Below are 19,842 nucleotides of genomic sequence, written 5' to 3'. Positions count from 1 at the left end.
CCATGGGGCGTCAGGCACAGGGGTGTCTTTTGGCATCAGGGTTAGTCACCAACTCCGGTCGGGGGACCCTTCAGGTTGAGGCTGCAGGCGTGGTCTTGAGGTTTGAGGGAGGTAGGGGGAAATCACCAGATCCCAGGTCAGGATCGCTGGGGAGACCTCCTCATGGTGTTGGGCCAATCGAACTCCGGCCACCTGGATCCGGATTCTGTGGGCGAGTCTCGGCTTGAGCAAATTTGGTGATCACGGGAGACAGAGTCAGTTAGATCACTGAAGCCAGGTCCTCCGGGCTCTGGGGGTTGCTGGACTCGCCGGCAGGTTCTCGCTGTAGGCAGGCTGTAGACGGGACAGGCTGATAGGGCTGGGGCCAAAGCTGTTGGTGTCCTCTTTTTTCTGTGTCAGCACTGCTCTTCGGTCCTTCTTTCATCTTCGAATCTGAGGAGGCAAGGTTCAGGGTTGTCCCTAAATACTTAATTTGGGGTTGTTAGAGGGGTGTGAAGGTCGGGACCAATGGGTCGCTTCCTTGGGGTGGGTACACTCCCTATTATACCATCCTCCAGTGGGAGGGGGCATGAGCCTCTCCCTAACTGGCTGGGTTCCCTTATCTTTAAGATGCAGGGGACTGAGGAGTGCTTCACCTCTCCTCTCCCATCCGAGGGTTGGGGCTGGCAAAGGTGGGCACAACTCTCCTCCTAGGTTGGTTCTCCAGCCGATTGTCCCACCCAAAGTGGCGGGCAGAACCGGTGGGAGCTAGCTGCAAAAGGCAGGGTCAGCTTACAAAGGCGGCAGGCCTTTGAAGCTTTCCCCCTCGTGGACCGAGTCAATCCTAGAGGAAGAGGCACGACACCTCTGCCCAGGATGGGCTTTGTTTCTGGACCCAGAGAGTGGAGGCCCTCTACTTAGGGGTCCAGAAACCTGTCTGGTGGTGGCAAATGCTATCACAAAAAGAGCCCACAGGTCTGGAACGTCGGTTTGAGGGGCATGTGAAACGGGACAACCACGCTAAGGGGGGGTTCCCTTTTAAGGACAGTTACCCTCACACACCAAAGGTGTCATGCTTCATCACAAGGGTACCTCCTCGCGTTGAGAGCCGCGGGCTACAACCCCCTCGCTGTGAACCTACAGAACTTAGGAATTAGCTGCATCTGTGTGTGATACACGCCACGTTGGACGGGCTGGTTGGTGTATGTACCTTTGGCACATTGCCCAGGACAGATGTAGCTAATTTCCTTAGTTCTGTAGGTTCCAGCGGTGCACTCACTGAACTACAGGACCACTGGTTCAGTATAACAAAACTGTGTATATATATGTTGGAAGTTGTCCTCTTGATATATATATATATATATATATATATATGTAATTACGTTACTTTCACACATCTTGTTCGTTTATTCACTTTCTGCAGTAGCTTTTCACTTGATCCTGATGAAGGCCAAGACACTGTTATAGGTCCCCAGGCCAAAACATGTTGATCGTTGTCTAATGTAACTGTCTCTAATGTTGGCAGTTTCATTACTAGCTTTCTGGTTTTAATCCTGGACAGAAGTAGCTGAATAAAGCTTGCCATAGCTTACCTTGTAGCCAGTTTTAACTCACAATTACCTCCAGCACTGCACCCATCCCATAGCACACTCCATGGAGGCACAGATTCATCCTTCCTCCTTGGATGTCATAGAATACTTGTCCAGATGTAACAGAATAATCAGCAGGAAGTGATGTAATAGACAAATGTTCTCAATGTAGTAGAGTATGTCACACAGGAATACAATAACTACCAAAGAAATGATGAAATACACCCGGAAGGGATACAATTGCTTTTAATGCAGCGACAGTCTAGACCTTGAGAGCTGATGGAGAAGTCCCTGGGAAGTGACATCTTAATTATTTACTGTAATTCTCAATTTAAAAAGTTCTACTCGTCCTAGTAATTGCTTACAAGGAATTTTTGCTTCAGGGCATGAGAAAAGAACCTGAAGCTTGCTGGTGTTAGCTCCGCCTACCTACCTGTGTGGAATAAATCCATAGCTTACCCCACATCCTTCAATAATATCATACCAATCAAAGGCTGGCAAAGGGGCAGGTGCGTGGGAACTAATGACTGTGACAAGGATGAGTACGACTAAGGATAATGAAAGCTGGTGCGTAACCAAGACATTATCCCTACATCCTTCACCCTCGTTCTAGTCGCAAGTTAGGCGGAATACCAGAGTAAATAAGCAAATAAGTCCAAAATTAAACGCATAACCCAATTGTGTTCAGATTTTAGGACAGGACGCAACTCAAAACTCCCTGTCAAAAGAAACCTTCCAAACCAAGAGCCTGGATGTGATATTTTTCATAAAGGTAAGAGGAGAGGCCCAGGTGGCTCCTCAACCAATCTGAGAGAGAAACACTTTTTGTGGATCTACAGTGAACGGCATCATGAACAAAAGTCACAGAAGGCTTAAGCCAGAGAAATAGTACATCCACCTGCAAACGGAAATGGAGAATGCTCTCCTTCCCTGAAAAGAACAACCAAAGATAAGAAAAGGAGATCAAATCTGAGGAAGAGCCAGGATCCATCCAATTATATACAAACCGCACTCAACATCCGAAGAGTGCAGAAAAATGTCCTCCTGAGAAGGAGAGGGAAAAAATACAGATAACAGTTTCCTGATCTGAAATGTTAGAGATGGAACCCTGGAAAGTAAATGTGATCAGGTTTTAAAACTAGACCATCATACAGAATCCTAAGAAAAGGGAGTTTTCACAGAAGGACTCCTTGCTCACCAATCCTCCGAGTCAAAGTTATTGCCACAAGTAAAAGCATTATCATAGTCAAAAAGTTCGATTCTGCAAAGGTTCAAAGAAAGAATTCTGAAGAGACCTTAGCACAAGGTGTAAGTCCCATGGGGGAAGAGGACCACCATAGGTTGGGAAATAGAAAAATCCCCCAAGCAGCCTTGCATTAAGGGGTTCATCCTCATCAAGATGCTAACTCCCGTCCATCCTCCCCAAAAAAGATCACAAAATGCTCCAATTGCTATCTACTGAGCGATAGTAAGAAAGCTAAAAACAGCCATGTTCCTCTCAAATCCTTCACAAAGAAATTAATTGGCAGACCTAGAGAGAGAGATCCAGAAGAAAGCCAGTTCTGAAAATGTCTCGAAAGCCAGAATATGCCTCTAGAGTGGATGGATATCTGGGTCACTGAACGTATGAGGGAGGGGGGCTGACTGGGCGATGCATATTCTGAACACCCACCCTCTCAAGCTCCTGAACGACAAACAAGTAAAGGAGAGGAAGACGTTCAACAGCCGAAAGAGAAAGGAAGAAGAGTAATTTTCCAAGGGGAAGAAAGAGACATGGACTGAAGAAAAGGGAACCATATTCTGCATGGCCTGAAAGAAAGGCCACTATCACATCTACTACTACTTCTTGAAGTCTCTGAAAATAACAAGGAATAATAGGAAAGGCATACAAAAGAGGATGATGCCAGGTTGAAACAGAATGCCCACCCCAAGGTACTGGAGCAGGAAATAAAGAGAAGCCTGGGAGGTTGTGCAGTCTAAAGTGATGTTAATACATCTAGAGCGTGTCTCCTGAACCTCTGACATAGGGTCCTGAAGATCTTCATCGACAGAGCACGAGATGTGAGAACTATTTTGATGAACTTGTCTGCTTGGAGAATGTCCTGACCTTTGATGTACAAGGCCTTCAGAGAGAGCATACAAAGAGCCTGGGTGAAACTTTATTATCACCAGAATGAGAGAAGTTGATCACCCGCCTTTCTCTGTCTGTTTATGTTGGCCATCGTTATTGAAATATGATATCTAGGCATAGCAAGCTTGTCATAACTGTCCGAACAAGTTTATGCAGATGTTCTAGAAAAGAAAGACAGTTTGTGCTTGGAGAACTGCAGGCAACTCACTCCAGTTCAAGGATAAGCGACATTTACTGAAGCTGAATCTGCCTTGAATGTAAAGAACATACAGAGTTACACGCCATCCTGTTGCGATTGCATTTATTATAACCATCAGAGGGGAACAGGAGGGACCTCGGTTCAGAAATTCTGGTTTTAGCCACCACTGAAGCTGAATGGAGAAATGAACAGATACTGGAATCAGTCTCTCAAAGTCTTACGAAAAAGAATTTTAGTACTTGACGATTTACCAGCAGGGTCCAAGATGAAATATTGTCCAGTGCACCAGTAACACGTGAGGTCATGTAGCAATGCACCTTAAAAGAGGTGTGCTGCAGCTTGCGGATGGGCTATCAAGGAAGACAAGATAAACCCCAGTCTTTCCAGTCTTAGAACTGGAAGGAACACCACACCAAAGCCTGTTCTGAAGTGACCTCCCAAGAAGACTCTGTTTTGTGACGGCATCAGCTGACAGTTTGCAAGGTTAAGGAGCGTTCCTGAACTGCTTTTAAACCTCTCAGAACCTCTTGCTGCGAGGAAGCATGGAGACGCCATCCAGCCTGGTAAGAAAATGCATGCCATCCGAGATAATGCAACAAAGCCACTAATGGAGCCATCGTCTTGGTAAATACCCATGGAGCAGATCTGATTCCAAGGGTGATACCAGGAACAGATAATACTTCCCCAACATACAGAATAGCGGGAATGTGATGGCATAGAGCAGGGTTCTTCAATGTCGGTCCTGGAAGGCTGGATCCATGCCAGATTTTTTGCATATCCACATTTACTTAAAATGTAGTTATCTTAAAAATCTGGCATGGATCCAGCCCTCCAGGACCGAAATTGGAGAATGCTGGCTAAGAGCAACAGGAATATGTAAGTGAATTAAAATGATTTCGCAGGAGACAGCCAGAGAGAGAGAGAGAGAGTGACACATACTTCATAAATCACTATACCTTACTACTTGTGAATCCATAGCCATTTAACAGTGCAAATTACACAACAGTTGTTGCACTACCAGAATGTGCTCTAATAATCCATTGCACTTTACACTTATGTGCTCTGCGCTCATCCTCATCGACAATATGAAATAAAGTGATTCCGAAGGAGACAACCAGAGAGTGAATGATAGGATCATAAACAGAAACCACACATCGAAGAAATATCCAGGTTATATAACCGACAAGAGTTAGGTACAGCTCTTAACCTTCGCTTCAAGCAAGTGCAAATTAGAACAAAATACAAACATGCCAAACTGCATCAGCACAATTCTACCGGCAATATTTGCACTTGAACTAAGAATAATATGATGAAGTGAGCAATTAATAAATGAAGCAACAGAGGTGTGGAAACTCCGCAGTGCAGTATACTACATGAAATAAATATACATCAGGTTTAGTATGAACATAAAGGCCCCTTCCAGAATTAAAAGGATAATTCTCTGGAGAATATCCATCTTGAACAGAATCTTCAAAATTCATTTGTGGAGACCTCTCAAATCGATAATTAGTCTGAATCCTCCTGTCGATTTGGGAACAAGCAAAATATAGAATACAATTGCTTCCCCTCATCTTACTTCAAAACTGGTGTCACTGATCCTTTCTCAAGAAGCAAATAAACTACTGTCTCCATTATAGATTAGTTTTACAAGATTGTGCGGGCAAGGTGTATGTATGGTGGTAGAATCTGGTGGAATAGTGTGTTTGGTACACCTCCTTAATAGTCTTCGGGACTCACACCTGACGCGACTTCCTCCCAATTGACCTAAAGTCACTTATCTAGCCGCCAACTGTCCACTTGAGACCATCTTCAGCATAGTCAGAAGCGCTGAACTTTGCTACGCTGACAGGTATTCTCTTCCTGCTGAAAACTTCCTGGAAAGCTTTTGTCAAGCTGACCTTCTGCTACTGACAGTTCAGTGGGGGGGGGGGGGGGGGGGGGGGGAGGTTGTTCTCCTAGAACACAGGTGGAAGGAAGACTTAGACAATGCATACGTAGAAGTTGCTGAAGAGGAAAGATGTTGACAGAATGAAGAAAAAGGTTTATTTTTACTTTTTTAAACAGCATGTGAAGTTAGTCTTCTAACTCTGAACTAAAGAGTTTAACTCTCTCAAAAGGTAGAGGCAGATGTGCTGATTTTTTACCTACATTCGTATGCCACTCCTTTAAAAAAAAGGTTCCTATGTGATGCAAAAGCAGCTCCTTCTGTCAAAGCTGAATTAAGTAACATGTAAAAGGAGATATCAGAAAGAAAGTCCACATGTCTCCCCGTCGCTTCTATTACAGAGTAAGCTGGTCCTTCTTAAAAGGTCTTAAAGAGTTCTTTAAAATCAGACATAAGCTTATCTGGCATATTCTGCATAAACCCTCGCTCTCATGGCAAGTTGAGATCTGGCACAGTCTTTCTTTAGGGCTGAGTCAGTCATCTGACTGATCCTTCAAAATTCTCTCTTACGCTACTGATGTACAACCAATCAGAATGGCCACTAAGTAGCCCTTTACAGCTACACACGAAGGGCTCATCCACACTATCAATAGGATATGCTTTTGACATGTCTTGAAACACTAAGTTTTTCTTAATACTTCCACTCCCATAGTAGGACTTCCAGGAAATGCTTTGGCAAGGGAAGGCTCAGAGAAGAAGCTCTCTGAAACCGGTTCAGAAGACATACAGGAAAGCTTTTCAACAGAAACCCCATATAGTGCCAGATTCTTGACAGGTCTTCAGGAAGGATCTCCCTGTCAATATTAGGGTTTTTTGCTCAAAGGAATCTTAAAATCTTCCTCTATCGATGCAAACGAGTCAGACTGATTGCCTCTCTGTACCTCACTTCTGGAAGCAGGAGGGACATGAATCTGCACGGAAGACAATGTGTCAAAAATGATGTACTGGATTCAATCTTCAAAACCCTCCTCCGAATAATCCCCTCACATCCTTAGCTGTTTCTAGGAGAGGAGAGAGACCTGGAGCAAGAGGAAGAGCCTTCAACAAATATTTGATTCAAATAAATCAGAAATAAGCTAATAAAATAATGTAAGCAATACAAATATATCACTTCTTACCTGGCAGAACAAACTAACAGGATCAAAGAGGGCAGTATTGGCCTTCCGTGGCTCCTGCATTCAACATACTCCACTTACCGCCGCACAGCTTCAGGCAAGCAAGTGTAGCGCAAAGAGAAAATCACTCACTTGTATGCTGCAGCCTACCCACTCCTCTGCAAGGTTAAAGGGAGCTAAATCCTGGCATGGCAGGGATCAATACAGATTCTCCTGCCATGGAGCTCAAAGTGTTCTGCAACTCAAACCACTCTGTGCCCGGTACAGAGCAGGCGACGAGTGCACACACCAGGAACCTGGGCCATGCAGTGACCCTATCAACAAGTCTCAGTCATGAAACAGGAGCAAGAACTGGAATGCTGGGTAAGCTATACATTTATAGTGCCAAGTCGGGTGTGCAGAGCTAGCACAAGCACACTTCTTGTGTCCTGTGGTGAGAACACCTTATAAGTTACAACTAGCATGAGCGCTATAGCGCTAATGTATGTCCGTATATATATATGGTATTTCTACATATAAATATACCCAAACGGCGGCGGAATGCTGTACATGGAAAAAGACAAGCATGAATTCAAAGGGTACAAGGAGTTGTAGCTGGGTTGAGGACGGTTGATGCTTTGTAATTCAGGGTCACATGCATCAAGCTTTTTTCCAGTCGCAAACCGGCTGATTCACAGAATCGGCCCGTTTGCGACCTGAAAAAGGCCTTTTTCCGATGCATCAAAGGCCTTGAATTTGCAAATTAGGTCATCACAATTTTTTGCGATTACCTAAATTGCGAATGCATTTAGGGAATCGCAAATTACCATCAACTTCGAGTTGATGGTAATTTGCAAATCATTTGAAAAATGCACAAAAATGCATTTTTCAAAGTGACATGTGGCGGACACACATGGCCTTAGGGCGTGTGTGTGTGGGCCACATGTGCACACTTACCTTTTTGGGGGGTGCTTCAGGGGGGCCTTAGGCCCCCTAGCACCGTTGGAATTGCATTTGCAATTACCAATTTGGTAATCGCAAATTGCGAATGCATTCCCAATCATTCCTATGGGCATATAGGCCCACAGGAATGAATGGGAAAGCATTCGCTAATAGCGAATTGCTATTTGCAATTAGCTATTAGGGAATGTTTAGGACTCACAATTTATTTTGCGATTTCTACATGCATAAGGAATTGTGATTCCTTAGAAATCGCTATTTAGGAATCACAATTCCTCGTGTTGATGCATGTGGCCCATAGTGTTCTATAAAAAAAATTAGTCTTTCAACGCTTTTGTTGGGGCGGCCCTGATGGATAGGTGGTTGTTGTTCCAGAACCTGGTTGGATAGATGGAAAAGACCCGTTGTCAGGTCTGGATTTGCCGTATTGGTCAAGGGTGATTTCTTGGTGGTCTGACAGGGTGGCGGCTGGTTTTGTAGCTGGGGAGCCAGGCGGCAGCGTTTCCTGCCTGTATCGCTTTGGTGATTTAAAAACAATGCAAAACAAATAGTTTTAAAGCAGACCACACCTACTTCAAAACCATCTGTTTTTGCTTTTGGTTGGCTGCTGTCTCCAGCAGGCTCGTACAGAGTAGCGCTGACCTTCAGGTCTTATGGGGAAGTGGTTGAGGGGTCTGCAGTTGCTTGGCTCAGAGAGACAAGTACATATATGATAAAGACTCTTCAAAACAATGTCAGTCAGTCAGTCAAAAAGCTTTATTATCGGCTAAAAACCATAAAAGCACATATTTACAAAGATTTGAATAAAACATACCAATATCCCACAATGCAATATATTCATGGTGAAGAGGAATACTCCTAATATAGTTTTTAAATGCAAATACAAAACCAGGAAATAATCCTATGCAATATAAAACATAACAGATAAAAGACTAAACTCAATCCCTTCACAAATTAATATCAGGGAATCCCTGTGATATGCTGGGTCTATGGTAACGCGGGTGTAACAGATAATTGTTTTTTAATTTTTGCGCCTCTGGCGCACCACATGGCCCAGAGGTATCTAGAGGTCGCAAAGACAATCAGGGGGTGGTGTCGTATTTAAATATTCTAAATGCTTCCCTGTAATCCCTGAGACCCAGTGACTTACAAAGCTGGACAATCCATTTAGCTCTAGCCCTGGTGTAGAGAGGGCAGAAGAGCAGAACGTGCAGATCCGTCTCTTCACAACCATCACATCCCGGGTATGAGCTAGAAACGTGTGAAGCGATTGACCACTTGTTTGTCACTGCCCTCAGTGGAAGAGTCCCATGTCTAAATTGGACATAAAGTTTCTTCGCCAGTGAGAGCTGAATGTCATCCAAGAATTTCTCAAAGGAGTAAGTATCCTTCACCTACAGAAATCTGTTGGTCAACTTGCCCAGGGATGGACTAGAACATACAAGATCCATTCGATATTGATTGAGTAAGTTGACCAACACCCTTTTAGGCATCAAAGGACATGTCTGCTCCGGAGAGAGCCAAATGTCTCCCCTACCCAGTGCATTGCAGAGCTGCTTAACATATTTTAGCCAGGGGATTTTCCCTACCCCCCTTATGGTCATTAAATCCCTTAGGTCATCCCGGTAGCTTAGCAGCTCTGGGGTAGCCCAGAGTCGCCTCCAGTACATCACAGGTTGGTTCGAAATGATCCCCTGTATGGGGGCCAGACCCAGATCTAACTGTAAAGGAATCAGATGTGTGCTCTGCGGGAGACTCAATAGACGCCTAATAAAGGTATTCTTAGTGATGGACAAGGGGGCGGCGCTAAGATGGCCCCAAAGCTCTACCCGATAGAGCGCCCCACCTCTCGCCTGGGCATTGTATATTTCTAAAGGGGGTCCCAGGGTTTTAAGTGAAAACTCTTTATGGACCTTTAAGATACCACCAGAGGATTGGGCCAACTTCATGTTTGCCTTGGCCATCTGCGACCCCCAACCCATCTTATCGTTGAGTATTACTCCTAAATAGTCAAAAGGTGGAGACTCTTTCCAACACAGTGCCATCCAAATGGGGGTTGGGACAATTAGGTGATTTTGCATTAAAGACCATGAACTTGGTTTTGGAGAGGTTGATCTCCAGATTTCTTGTCTTGAAAAAAAAGCAGAACGCCTCCAGTGTTCGCTGAATACCCATAGAAGATTTTGATAACAAAAGGGTGTCATCAGCGAACATCAGGGCTGGTATCTTGCGGGCTGCTAAGCTAGGAGAATCTAAATCCCTCGCCCCCAAAAGATGGTCAATCAATCCATTGAAAAACAAACAGAAGAGAGTAGGGGCCAACACGCACCCCTGCCTCACTCCCCTTTCCACCGGAAAGGGGGCCGAAAGCTCCCCATTTCTCCCATACCTCACCATCGCAAAGGTGCCTTGATGTAGACGTTTGAACAATTGGCACAGGTATGCTGGGGCACCCATCTCTATCAGTATGGCCCAGAGCTTATCCTCTGTACCAAATCAAATGCAGATCGAAGATCTACAAAGATCAAGTACAGGCTACCAGCCCCCAGAGTCACCGTCTTCCAATAGACCAATTGAAGTCTAAACAGTTGGTCGATGGAAGAGACCTAAGCACGAAAGCCCGCTTGGAGGGAGGTCAGGATGTGTTGATCGTCCATCCAGCACTGCAACCTGGTTAGTAAAAGGCGGGCAAACAGTTTCTGCAAGACATCAATGAGGCTAATGGGACGGTAATTAGCCAGATCAAGTGGGGGATGCCTTTTTATAGATGGGAATGATCTCGGCCCCCAACCAAGTTCGGGGAATTTCCATGCCATGTAAGATGGCATTAAAATATAACCAGATGTAGCGAACCCAAACCTTCTGCTCACTCAGAAATAGATCTCCTGGGATTCTATCCAATCCCGGAGCCTTCCCAGAAGACAAACTTTTAAGGGCCGCCTTAATTTCCTGCATAGAACAAGATTGACAATCGGAGTCCTTCACCTCCGATAATACTAGAGGGGATGTGCACTTTGCAGGGAGACCTAGTTCTACCGAGGAAACAATGTCAGTGTGGGAGTACAAGGGCTTAAAGTGGGCTATCCAAACCTCTTCGCTCAGATTGGGTATTATAGCGGGCATCCCTTCTGACAAGCCTGATCTCACAAAGTTCCAAAAACGGGCATAGTCGCGCCTGTCCAAGGCTTCTTTTATAGTTGCCCATCTTAAGGCCTCCCATTCCGACTTGGCCTCCGTGATTATACTTTTATAAGCAGTTCTGGCCACTCTAATACTCTGTACAGAACCGATTTTAACCTCGCTAACAAGTGCACATTTCGCCTCCCTACAAGCTTTATTAAACCACTGGACCTGTTTTTTTGTTCGTGTCCTATTATTCACTGTAGTATAAAAATAATCGGCCATATTGGCTTACAGTCCAGTGCTTGAAAGTAAGAAAGATCATAATTCACAGCTGGAAGTTCAAAGGCCTCTTCTAGGGAGCGAGCTACATGCTCAGCAATTTTTTTTTTCGGGTGCTAGCACAAACTTGGCCCACCTAATGCGTCTGCCACTCGCTACTGAGATTAAGTTCCTGTCAACACAGATCTCCAACTCCCCTGATCCATGTGGGTGACCCAGTGTGTGTTTTAGTTCTAAAGACAAAAGAGTGTGGTCACTATCTACCCTTTGAATTACACAAAAAGCCCTTATTTGAGACCAGAATTCTACATTGACCATAATGTAGTCAATAGTAGTGCTTTTCCCCACTCTATTGAATGTAAAATTCCCTGGAACATCAGGAGGGAATCTGCCATTGCAGGCTCTAAGAGAGTGGGTTACTAGAAGCTTATTAATCTGTATGGCCACTGGCATTAAGCGCATGGCTGGATACATAGAACACTCCTGGATATGCCAGGTGGAATCCTCCTCTAAGGTTACCGAGGGGATCCCCACAAGAGGTTCGAAGTGACAATTAAAGTCACCCACGATAATTCTATGTGTTGATGGTGAAGAAAATGAAAGAAGTTCGTGAAGAGCCACTAACATGGATAGCCCCAGCTCGTGGGGGGTAGGACGCAAATATATGTTAGCAACCATCACCTTCGAGCCATCCATAAATTTAAGGACGATAGAGAGAATGTCAATCTATTACTTTCACTGTACACCCCAAGTGCGTAGATACCCAGATGCACAGTGCCCCCGAAGGTCTTCCTCTAGGTCCCTGTACAGCGGGTAGATGGAATGTTGCAAATCCCACCCTTGTGGGGGCAGTCACCATCCAGGTTTCTTGAAACAAGCACAGATCATACTGATCCACCAACTCACCCCATTCTGGATTGGATAGCTTAGATCTCAGCCCTGCTATATTCCAGGATCCTAATAATGATCTTGGGGGTTCCACCCTATGAGAACTGGGTGAGGTGGAAGAGGGCATGTTGATAGAAGGAATCCCTGCAGAATTGTCCAGTTCAAATCCATCTCTTAACAAGCTTGTATCTGCACCTGGGCTTAAGGGGATAACGACTCTTCAAAACAATGTATTTCTTTATAATGTGACTGTTGCAATGCATTCCCGTTTAGAGTATTAAATTATACCATTGCATTGACTGACCATTGTATAAGGGATTTTAGTCATGCTCATAGAAACATCCAAGCCCCTTCACCCGACGACGATGCTATTAGTGAACCAAGAGGGAAATTGATTATTGTTTACCCCTTACATGTGACCTAGGGTATTTATACAGATGTAGCAACATTACAGTATTTTGTTTTGTGCAGCGCACACCCTGAACTGATCCATTTAAAGGTGCTCTCGTGATGATGAAGGAAAAGAAGGCCCTTTGAAGACATTTGTTTCCTAGGATCACACAATGTGGTCAAGTGGTAGTGATGCAAGGTTTCCAGTGTTCGTGTTGTCCAATTCGACCACCACATGGTTATCTTTTTCCCGTTTTAAATCAAAGTTTGATCTTTGTGTTTATTTCTTTGAAGCAATAAATCAGTGCACTGTGTTAAATGCACCCGGGCTATGCATGTTTCACAAGGAATGCTGTTTGTAATGTTTGGGGAGGGTTGTGTTTTAATGCAGAAGCTAAAATGACAAGCATTTGTAATGCAATAGGTCTCGCATTTGCGAAATTTTAAGCTATTGGCATTGTAAATGACAATGCCTTTTATTTAGATGTTTTCAAACCCAACACATAGATAAAAGGTTTGTGATTTACAATGTCAGTAGCTCAAAGTCTCAGAAATGTGAGACCTATAGCATTGCAAATGCTTGTTCTACTTGCCTGGTGTGGACCATCCTCAGACTGAACAGGTGCAACAGGAATTTTCCTGACTACTCGAGGAGCCTAGAGAACCACAAGTTGTAATCGCAAGTCTGGCCCCTGTTGTCTGCTTCCCAGGCTACTGCTTCCTCATTTGTCTCAATGACAGCTCCTTCTCTAGATTCTCCTCCAATGTGTTGGTCTTCCCTCTATGGTTCATTGACAGCTTCCTTCCCACCATGCACCATTTACTCTCTTTGCTCTGTAGGCACACATCTAGTTTTTCTTTGCTGTCCACACATCCTCCTCCATATTTGGCACATCTCCTTCCTGAGTCTTTTCTTTGTACCCTTGTTTTTCTTTTTTTACTGCTGGCTTTGCCCCTTCTTCCAGGAAGCCTTTGTTTGTGGGATCGGCAGTGAAACCTGAATATTCCTATTAAGACCAGTGCCCCCTTTACAACGTGTCTCTATTTTTCTCTCCCTTATTTCTTTTTTCTGTGTCTCTCACCCTATCTCATACTCTTTCTCTGACTTTGTGCTCCTCTCCCATCTTTCTCTGGCTGTTTCTCTCTTGCCTGTCTCTTTACCCTTCTGCCTGTCCCGGGCCATTATTAGTGGCTTGAAGAAATGGCACGTTTCAAATGCTTTTGCTTTATTTTTGTATTACAAAAGCCTCAGCTCTGAATATGCTGTGAGAAATATTTGAACGGCATGAACAAGAATACTGCCAATCTTTGGTGGTCAGTGCTTTATTTTTGTTTGTACATGCAAGCTGAAAGTTTGCTGATTAGCTTTGGTAGTTCCCAATGATGCTTTGTTTGGATGGATCAATGTTGGCAGGAGCATTTTCTCAGTCGCTTCTTTCAATGTACCAGCTGCGGAAGTATACCAGACACCTCATAAAAATGTATGCTTCAGAATGGGGCTTATCAATGAAATACAGAGTCACGTAGAATCTCTTTTTCAGTCAATATCAGTCAATGTCTAGGGGGTGTGGCCTGGAAGCTGAAGATGGCAGCCGCAACTTGAATCAGCTCCGCAACAGGCACGTTAAGTATCCATAAGAATATTTTCTTAACTTTGCACATCACTTATCGGAATAAAACTGCTTGATACAAGTGAGCACCTCTGGGTGCACATCACAACTCACTCCTGTCTCCCCTAGATGCTTCTGGTAGCAGAAGACAGCGGGCAGAGCAGCGGGATGTGACAGACCAAGCAGCAAAGGCACAGGTGGTGCACACAACCCTGCAGAAGACACTGTAGCCCTGCATTCATGCAGACTGGGACTCGCCTGAGCCCCGGAATTGGTGACCATCGGCCCACGACCAAACAAATGACCTGACCTGGCTGCAGCGCCAGCGTGGAGGCAGGTCACAGAGAGTGAGAGCCGTCTGGTCGGGGGAGCGCATGCACTCCGCACCAGGTCAGATTCTTCAGCTGCCCTGTTTCCGGCAGCCGCATGCCCCTCCACGTTCCCCTTGACACGGAAAACACTGCTGGGCTTGCTGAGCCGCACATGGCAAGAGGAGGCTGCCACATTGGGGAGGTGCTTCAACCTGTGTATCAATAGGCAGGCTGGATGCCCTCTGCTCTTCCCTCCTCACCTGCCGCTCAGGAGAGGCCCTTGTTCCTCCGTCGCCCCCTCCCGCACCCCCCCACCCTGGAACTTGGACGATGCCGCAAGCCTGCCTCATGGAAACACTTGACCACTTGTTCGTGGGAGCGCTCACACTTCTCCCTGCCACGGCTTGTCCCGCCAACGGAGAAGGGAAAGGACAAGGCACAAGGTAACTAACATTAGGGGAAAATCTATACGTTTGCCAAACCTAAGTGTCCCTAAAGCGGGCGCCGTACTCCAAAATAAAGTACAAATAAATAAAAAGTGTGCAGGAGAAGCCCGTAACTGCCCGAGAAGTTTGTGTGTGTCTCCTGTCCGAGGAGGCACGGAGCTTCGGGCTCTGAGCAGCACAATGGAAGAGGGTGGGGCGGGGGGGAGAGGAGGGAAAGTGAAAGCGCGCCATGCACGCGTTGTGCTGTAACGCCGGAACCCATAGCGTGCACATCGCCTGTCTGGGCGCGTGCCCAGACAGTGAGCGTGCACATCTGTTGTCCGTGCCAACGGAGCCGTACACGAGCACATCGCCTGTCCGGGCGCGCACATGTCCTGTCCCCCTTCGGCCAAGAAACCGACAATAGATCTCGCCAAGGCGAGCAACGCGCATGCGCTGCATCGCTAGGCGAGAAATAAAAAACGGAGCATGCCACCCTGGTCAGTACATTTAGACCATTTGTACCACATAACTAAAACTCTTGATTCATTCTCACCCATTTGTGAATTCATTCTTCCACCCACTCACCCATCCAACTATGTATTCATTCATTCGAGCTATGCAGTCATGTCTCCAATCTCCATTCTCTCAATGACTGGACAAGGTTTTAAATGTATAAATGTGTTGTAAAATGCATCAAATGTGCAACTTTTTTCAAAAAAAAATTTGGGGTTAGAGCCCTCTAGAGATTCCTTGCAGTAGTCAGGTTTACTCGCAACATGCAGTATAAGGGCTGGTCTAACAAAATTTGCCAAAACAGGTATTGGTTCCCAATCCGGCCTTGCCTGCTGTGTCTTGTTTTTAATTTTTTTAACAATTCTAAGTCTGCAGTCTGATAGTGTCCTGGCTACAGTGTGCCGGGATCCACCAGGAATGGTGAGTTTCTCTGAAACATAAGCAGAGGAGCTAGTTATGCCAATAGTGTAATGAGGGAAGAGCTAGGGTATCCTCCCTCATACATGCTAACACACCAATTTCGGCGGGTGACTAAATTTTTGAGGCAAAAATTGTTTTATTTTAGCTGCCCCCCCCTAAAATTGTCTCAACTTCAATATAAATTGTCCCGATTCTGTTTTCAAGATTTCTCTCTTTCCTATTTCCAAATGTTGGTATGTGTGTAACCTTTAGAAAATCATAAAGGGAGTAGGTTTGCCACCTTTCCAAGCGAAAAATACTGGCCATTTGTTGCTGTTTTAAGAGTTTGCAAAGGCCCAGGCATGATAATAAACAGGCTTATAAACAAAATCAAATGTATTCATTTGTAACATGACTTTTCTACCGTTATTTACTTTAATTATTATTCAGGGATCGGAAACTCAGCTCTAGAGCACCTTTTAAAGTGCCTTCTATTTATATTAGATAAACGCCTAAAATACCGGCTTTAGGTAATTTGGCATATTTTTGTGCCAGCCAAAACATCAAAATACCGGTGGTGCCAGTAGAAAACCGGTCAGGTGGCGACCTTAACAGGAAGTGATGCCATAGTCCTCAGAAGGTGACAGAGTATCCCTCAGGGAGTGATCCAGTAGCCCTCTATAAAATGAATAGAAAAGTTATATCAAAGTGATACATCCAGGTGAGAGGCCATACCCTAGAAGCTGATTGAGCATACTTCAGGAAATAATAGAAAGGCCTCAGGAAGAGGTGGAATAACCCCTCGGGGAATGACACAATAGCCTTCGAAAGGGGATAGCAAGCCCACCCAGGGCTACTTAGTACCCCCATGTCATGCCATCAGAACAAAACTACATTTCCCAGAATGCAACGATCTGACATCCCAGAATGGCTTTAGTGCGGGGGGGGGGGGGAAGAGAGAGAGAGAGAGCCCCCCTTGAAAAAGACTGGTCACATGAAGAACAGAAATAGCCATCGGAAGCGAGAGGAGTGCCCCTCGCACATACTAACGCATTCTCCTCACCCGTAACCAGGGCCAATCTAGACGAGAGCCTCAGCGGCGACGCCATCCTACGGAGCTCCTAACAGCACGTTTGAAACTTAGTTAAAACTCAGATTTTGTGTACACAGGTCAGCGGCGGCCATCATGGACCGGGGCGATTCCCGTTCACAACTAGGAGAGGCACGCAAAAGGCGGCCATCTTGGCGCCCTGGTAAGTCTGCAAAGGTCAAGTCTGTTCACCACAGTAAAACGAGCATGGGGCGACGGCCATCTTAGAGTGGGATGACGCCTTTTCACTGCATTATACAGGAGTGTTGATAATGAGAAGAGTTATTATAGACAGGGCTTCTGAAATTATACGGCAGTAGAGGACCAAATGATGCGCCAGGGTCCAGAAAATGCAAAATATGTAGCATAATGTGGCGTATTTTGTGATGGTATTTAATTACCTTGTTCTTTTTACACCTTGCACTAATGTTTCAACTCGAACATACATGCCAACATTTTGAACCTTGTAGGAGGGAGATTTTTTTGGGGAAAAATCGAGACTATTGATTTTTCCCTTTGACTTGCATTGAAAAAAATGAGATTTTAGGCGGAAGGCACCCAAAATAAAGCCCTTTTGGGCTTAAAAACAGGGAGTCTCTCGCTTGAATCGAGCCTGTTGGCATTAATGCATTAGTACCAGTCTAAATCCAAAGTTGAACATGTCAAAGCAAAAAGAGCCTCTTTTTGCTTTGACATGGTAAACTTCTCTATGCATTTCTTTTGAAATACCTTTCCTTATCACTTCACTCTTGAGCACCCTTCTCTTCTGCACGTCCCCTCCGGAGCAACCCTTTTCAATTGATATCGTATTGAATATTGTCTGGTCTTCACCAATTGATCTAAATAAAATATATGGTGATCCAGATTATGGTCTGTTGCACTCTTTTATGTTGTAAATATAATTTATGTTGTAAATATATTTGCACTAAGTCATAATTATTGATTGATTTAAAATGAAGGTCTAGGACCACTGTCTTTTGTATCGAATCTTACCCAGGTCCTTGACTATTATTGGGTTTCCCCATTTTTGTAATGGCCTAGAACATATTAGGGCAGGGGGATTGAAACTACCTATCAGTCCCTAGTATATAATAGGGCATGGTAGTTTAGAGGTCAGCAGCTTTTTCCGCACTTGCTTGTGTGCACTGCTGAAGCCTGAGGTCAGTTTAAAAGCAGCACTGGGTGGCAGGACGGCTTCTAAAAAGTAAACTGTGCCCAAACTCGACTAGTGTTTGGTGCACTTACAAATGGATAACTGTGAGAAAGTGCCATCTTTCTTGCATGGTATGCCCCCACTTTTTGCTGAATTGCTGAATGTACTTTGACTGAGTGTGCCCTGGACTCCTGCCAATCAGGTGCCCAGGGCCTATGTTCCTTCCCTAAAACAAACCAAACCCAAATTGGCAAACCCTGGCCACATGTCAGCCCCTGGTAAATGGTACCCTAGGTACCCAGGGCCTTGTGACCAGGGAAGGCCTCTAAGGGCTGCAGCACTCCTTGTGCCACCCTTAGAGGCCCTGTACCCTTACACACACACACACTGCCTTTGCAGGCTGAGTGTTTGGGTGCAAGACAAAAACAAAGTCGACATGACACACATCCCTGTGTGCCATGCCCATCACCTACACTGCCATGGCATACATCAGCCACCCCTCTAGCTGGGTGCCTTATGTCAATGGTGTGGGCACAGGAGCAGGAGCCCTGTGCCCCTACAGTGCCCAGGTCCATTCCTGAGCACTGTAAGTGCAGTGCTGCCATTTAAGAGTACATGGTGCTGGGAGCTCGTCAAACACGAGATCCACAGCACCACAGTGGCAAAACTAAAGACTGAGAAGTTTGGTATCAAACTTCTCAGCACATTACCCAGCACCCCAGAGGGCATCTTAGAGGTGGCCCCTTAAACCTAACCTACAATCCACGTCTGCTCTGAGGCTGCCTAGGCTGCCACCCAGCAGACATGTTGCTGGACCCCTGGGTAGGAGAGCCCCTGCTCTCCTGGGCCTGCAACAATGCACATCCTGGGCGAGGTGCTAAATCTCCTCCCCCAGGATGGGCAGGGGGAAGCTTCAAAGGCATGCCGCCTCTGTGAGCTTCCCCAGGCCACTGCAACCCCCCAGTCTGGCGGGAAGCTTTGACCGGAAACCCCAAATAAGGACAGGGGATGTGCCAGCCTGCCAACCCCACACCTCAAGTAGGGGAGGCGAGGTGAAGCACATCTCCGGGCTCTCGCCATCTTGAAGATGGGGAGCCCTACCCTATCAGGACTAGGCTACTGCCCCCCTCCCACAGGAGAGAGGCAGGATAGGGGGTGTACCCACCCCAGGACAGGGACCCATTGGTCCCTGCCCTTCACCTACCTGTAACGCCCCTAAATCTAGTATTTAGGGGCACCCTGAACCTTCTTTCCCCAGATTCCAGATTCAAAACTACAAAGAAGAGCAATAAGAAAGAAGACCTGCCCTGCAGCTGCTAAAAAGAGGAAGACACCAACTGCTTTGGCCCCAGCCCTACCGGCCTGTCGATCCTCGAACCTGCTCCTGCTCCAACCCGGCATCTCTTGTGGCCAGCAACCTCACCAACCCCGGAGGACCTGACTACCTTTTGGCTCTAAGCCCCTGGGACTCCCACAAGTAGAGGCTCTACTAAAAACCTACCTCTAATCCCTGGCAGCAGCCCGGAACCGCGAACCCAGCACACTCTGCACCAGCCAAGCCTGGCCAGTGCTGGAGTGAACAAAGACCCCGAGGATGACCCCATGGCGACTGTGACCCCGAGTCCGGCACCCAAGGACCCCCCTCGACACTCCTGAAGAAGCCTGCAGCCTCAGAACAAGGTGCCCCCCCACCGCGATCAACAGAGGGTAAGATTTCCCGACACCAAAAGGCACCCCTGCACGCGGCCCCCTGTGCCCAAT

The 19,842-nt window shown here is 45.9% G+C and overlaps 1 protein-coding gene across 2 annotated transcripts in view; it reads right to left on the bottom strand.

Moving 5' to 3' along the window:
- HSD17B8 (hydroxysteroid 17-beta dehydrogenase 8) overlaps positions 1-17,104 on the bottom strand; it is a 76,619-nt gene extending 59,515 nt beyond the window's left edge. Inside the window, exon 1 of one of the 2 annotated variants that reach the window (XM_085620335.1) lies at positions 16,902-17,104. In XM_085620335.1, the coding sequence (XP_085476461.1) occupies positions 16,902-16,947 (46 nt within the window). In that variant the 5' untranslated portion in view covers positions 16,948-17,104. Of the gene's footprint in view, positions 1-16,888 lie in introns of both variants that reach the window. The other variant, XM_085620373.1, reaches the window with a different exon arrangement.
- Between the last annotated feature and the right edge of the window lie 2,738 nt (positions 17,105-19,842).

The sequence above is a fragment of the Triturus cristatus genome, chromosome 1_1, assembly GCF_964204655.1.
Source record: "Triturus cristatus chromosome 1_1, aTriCri1.1, whole genome shotgun sequence".
Taxonomy (NCBI): domain Eukaryota; kingdom Metazoa; phylum Chordata; class Amphibia; order Caudata; family Salamandridae; genus Triturus; species Triturus cristatus.
Note: the sequence above shows the minus strand (reverse complement) of the source record. Positions and strands in the feature narration are given on the sequence as shown.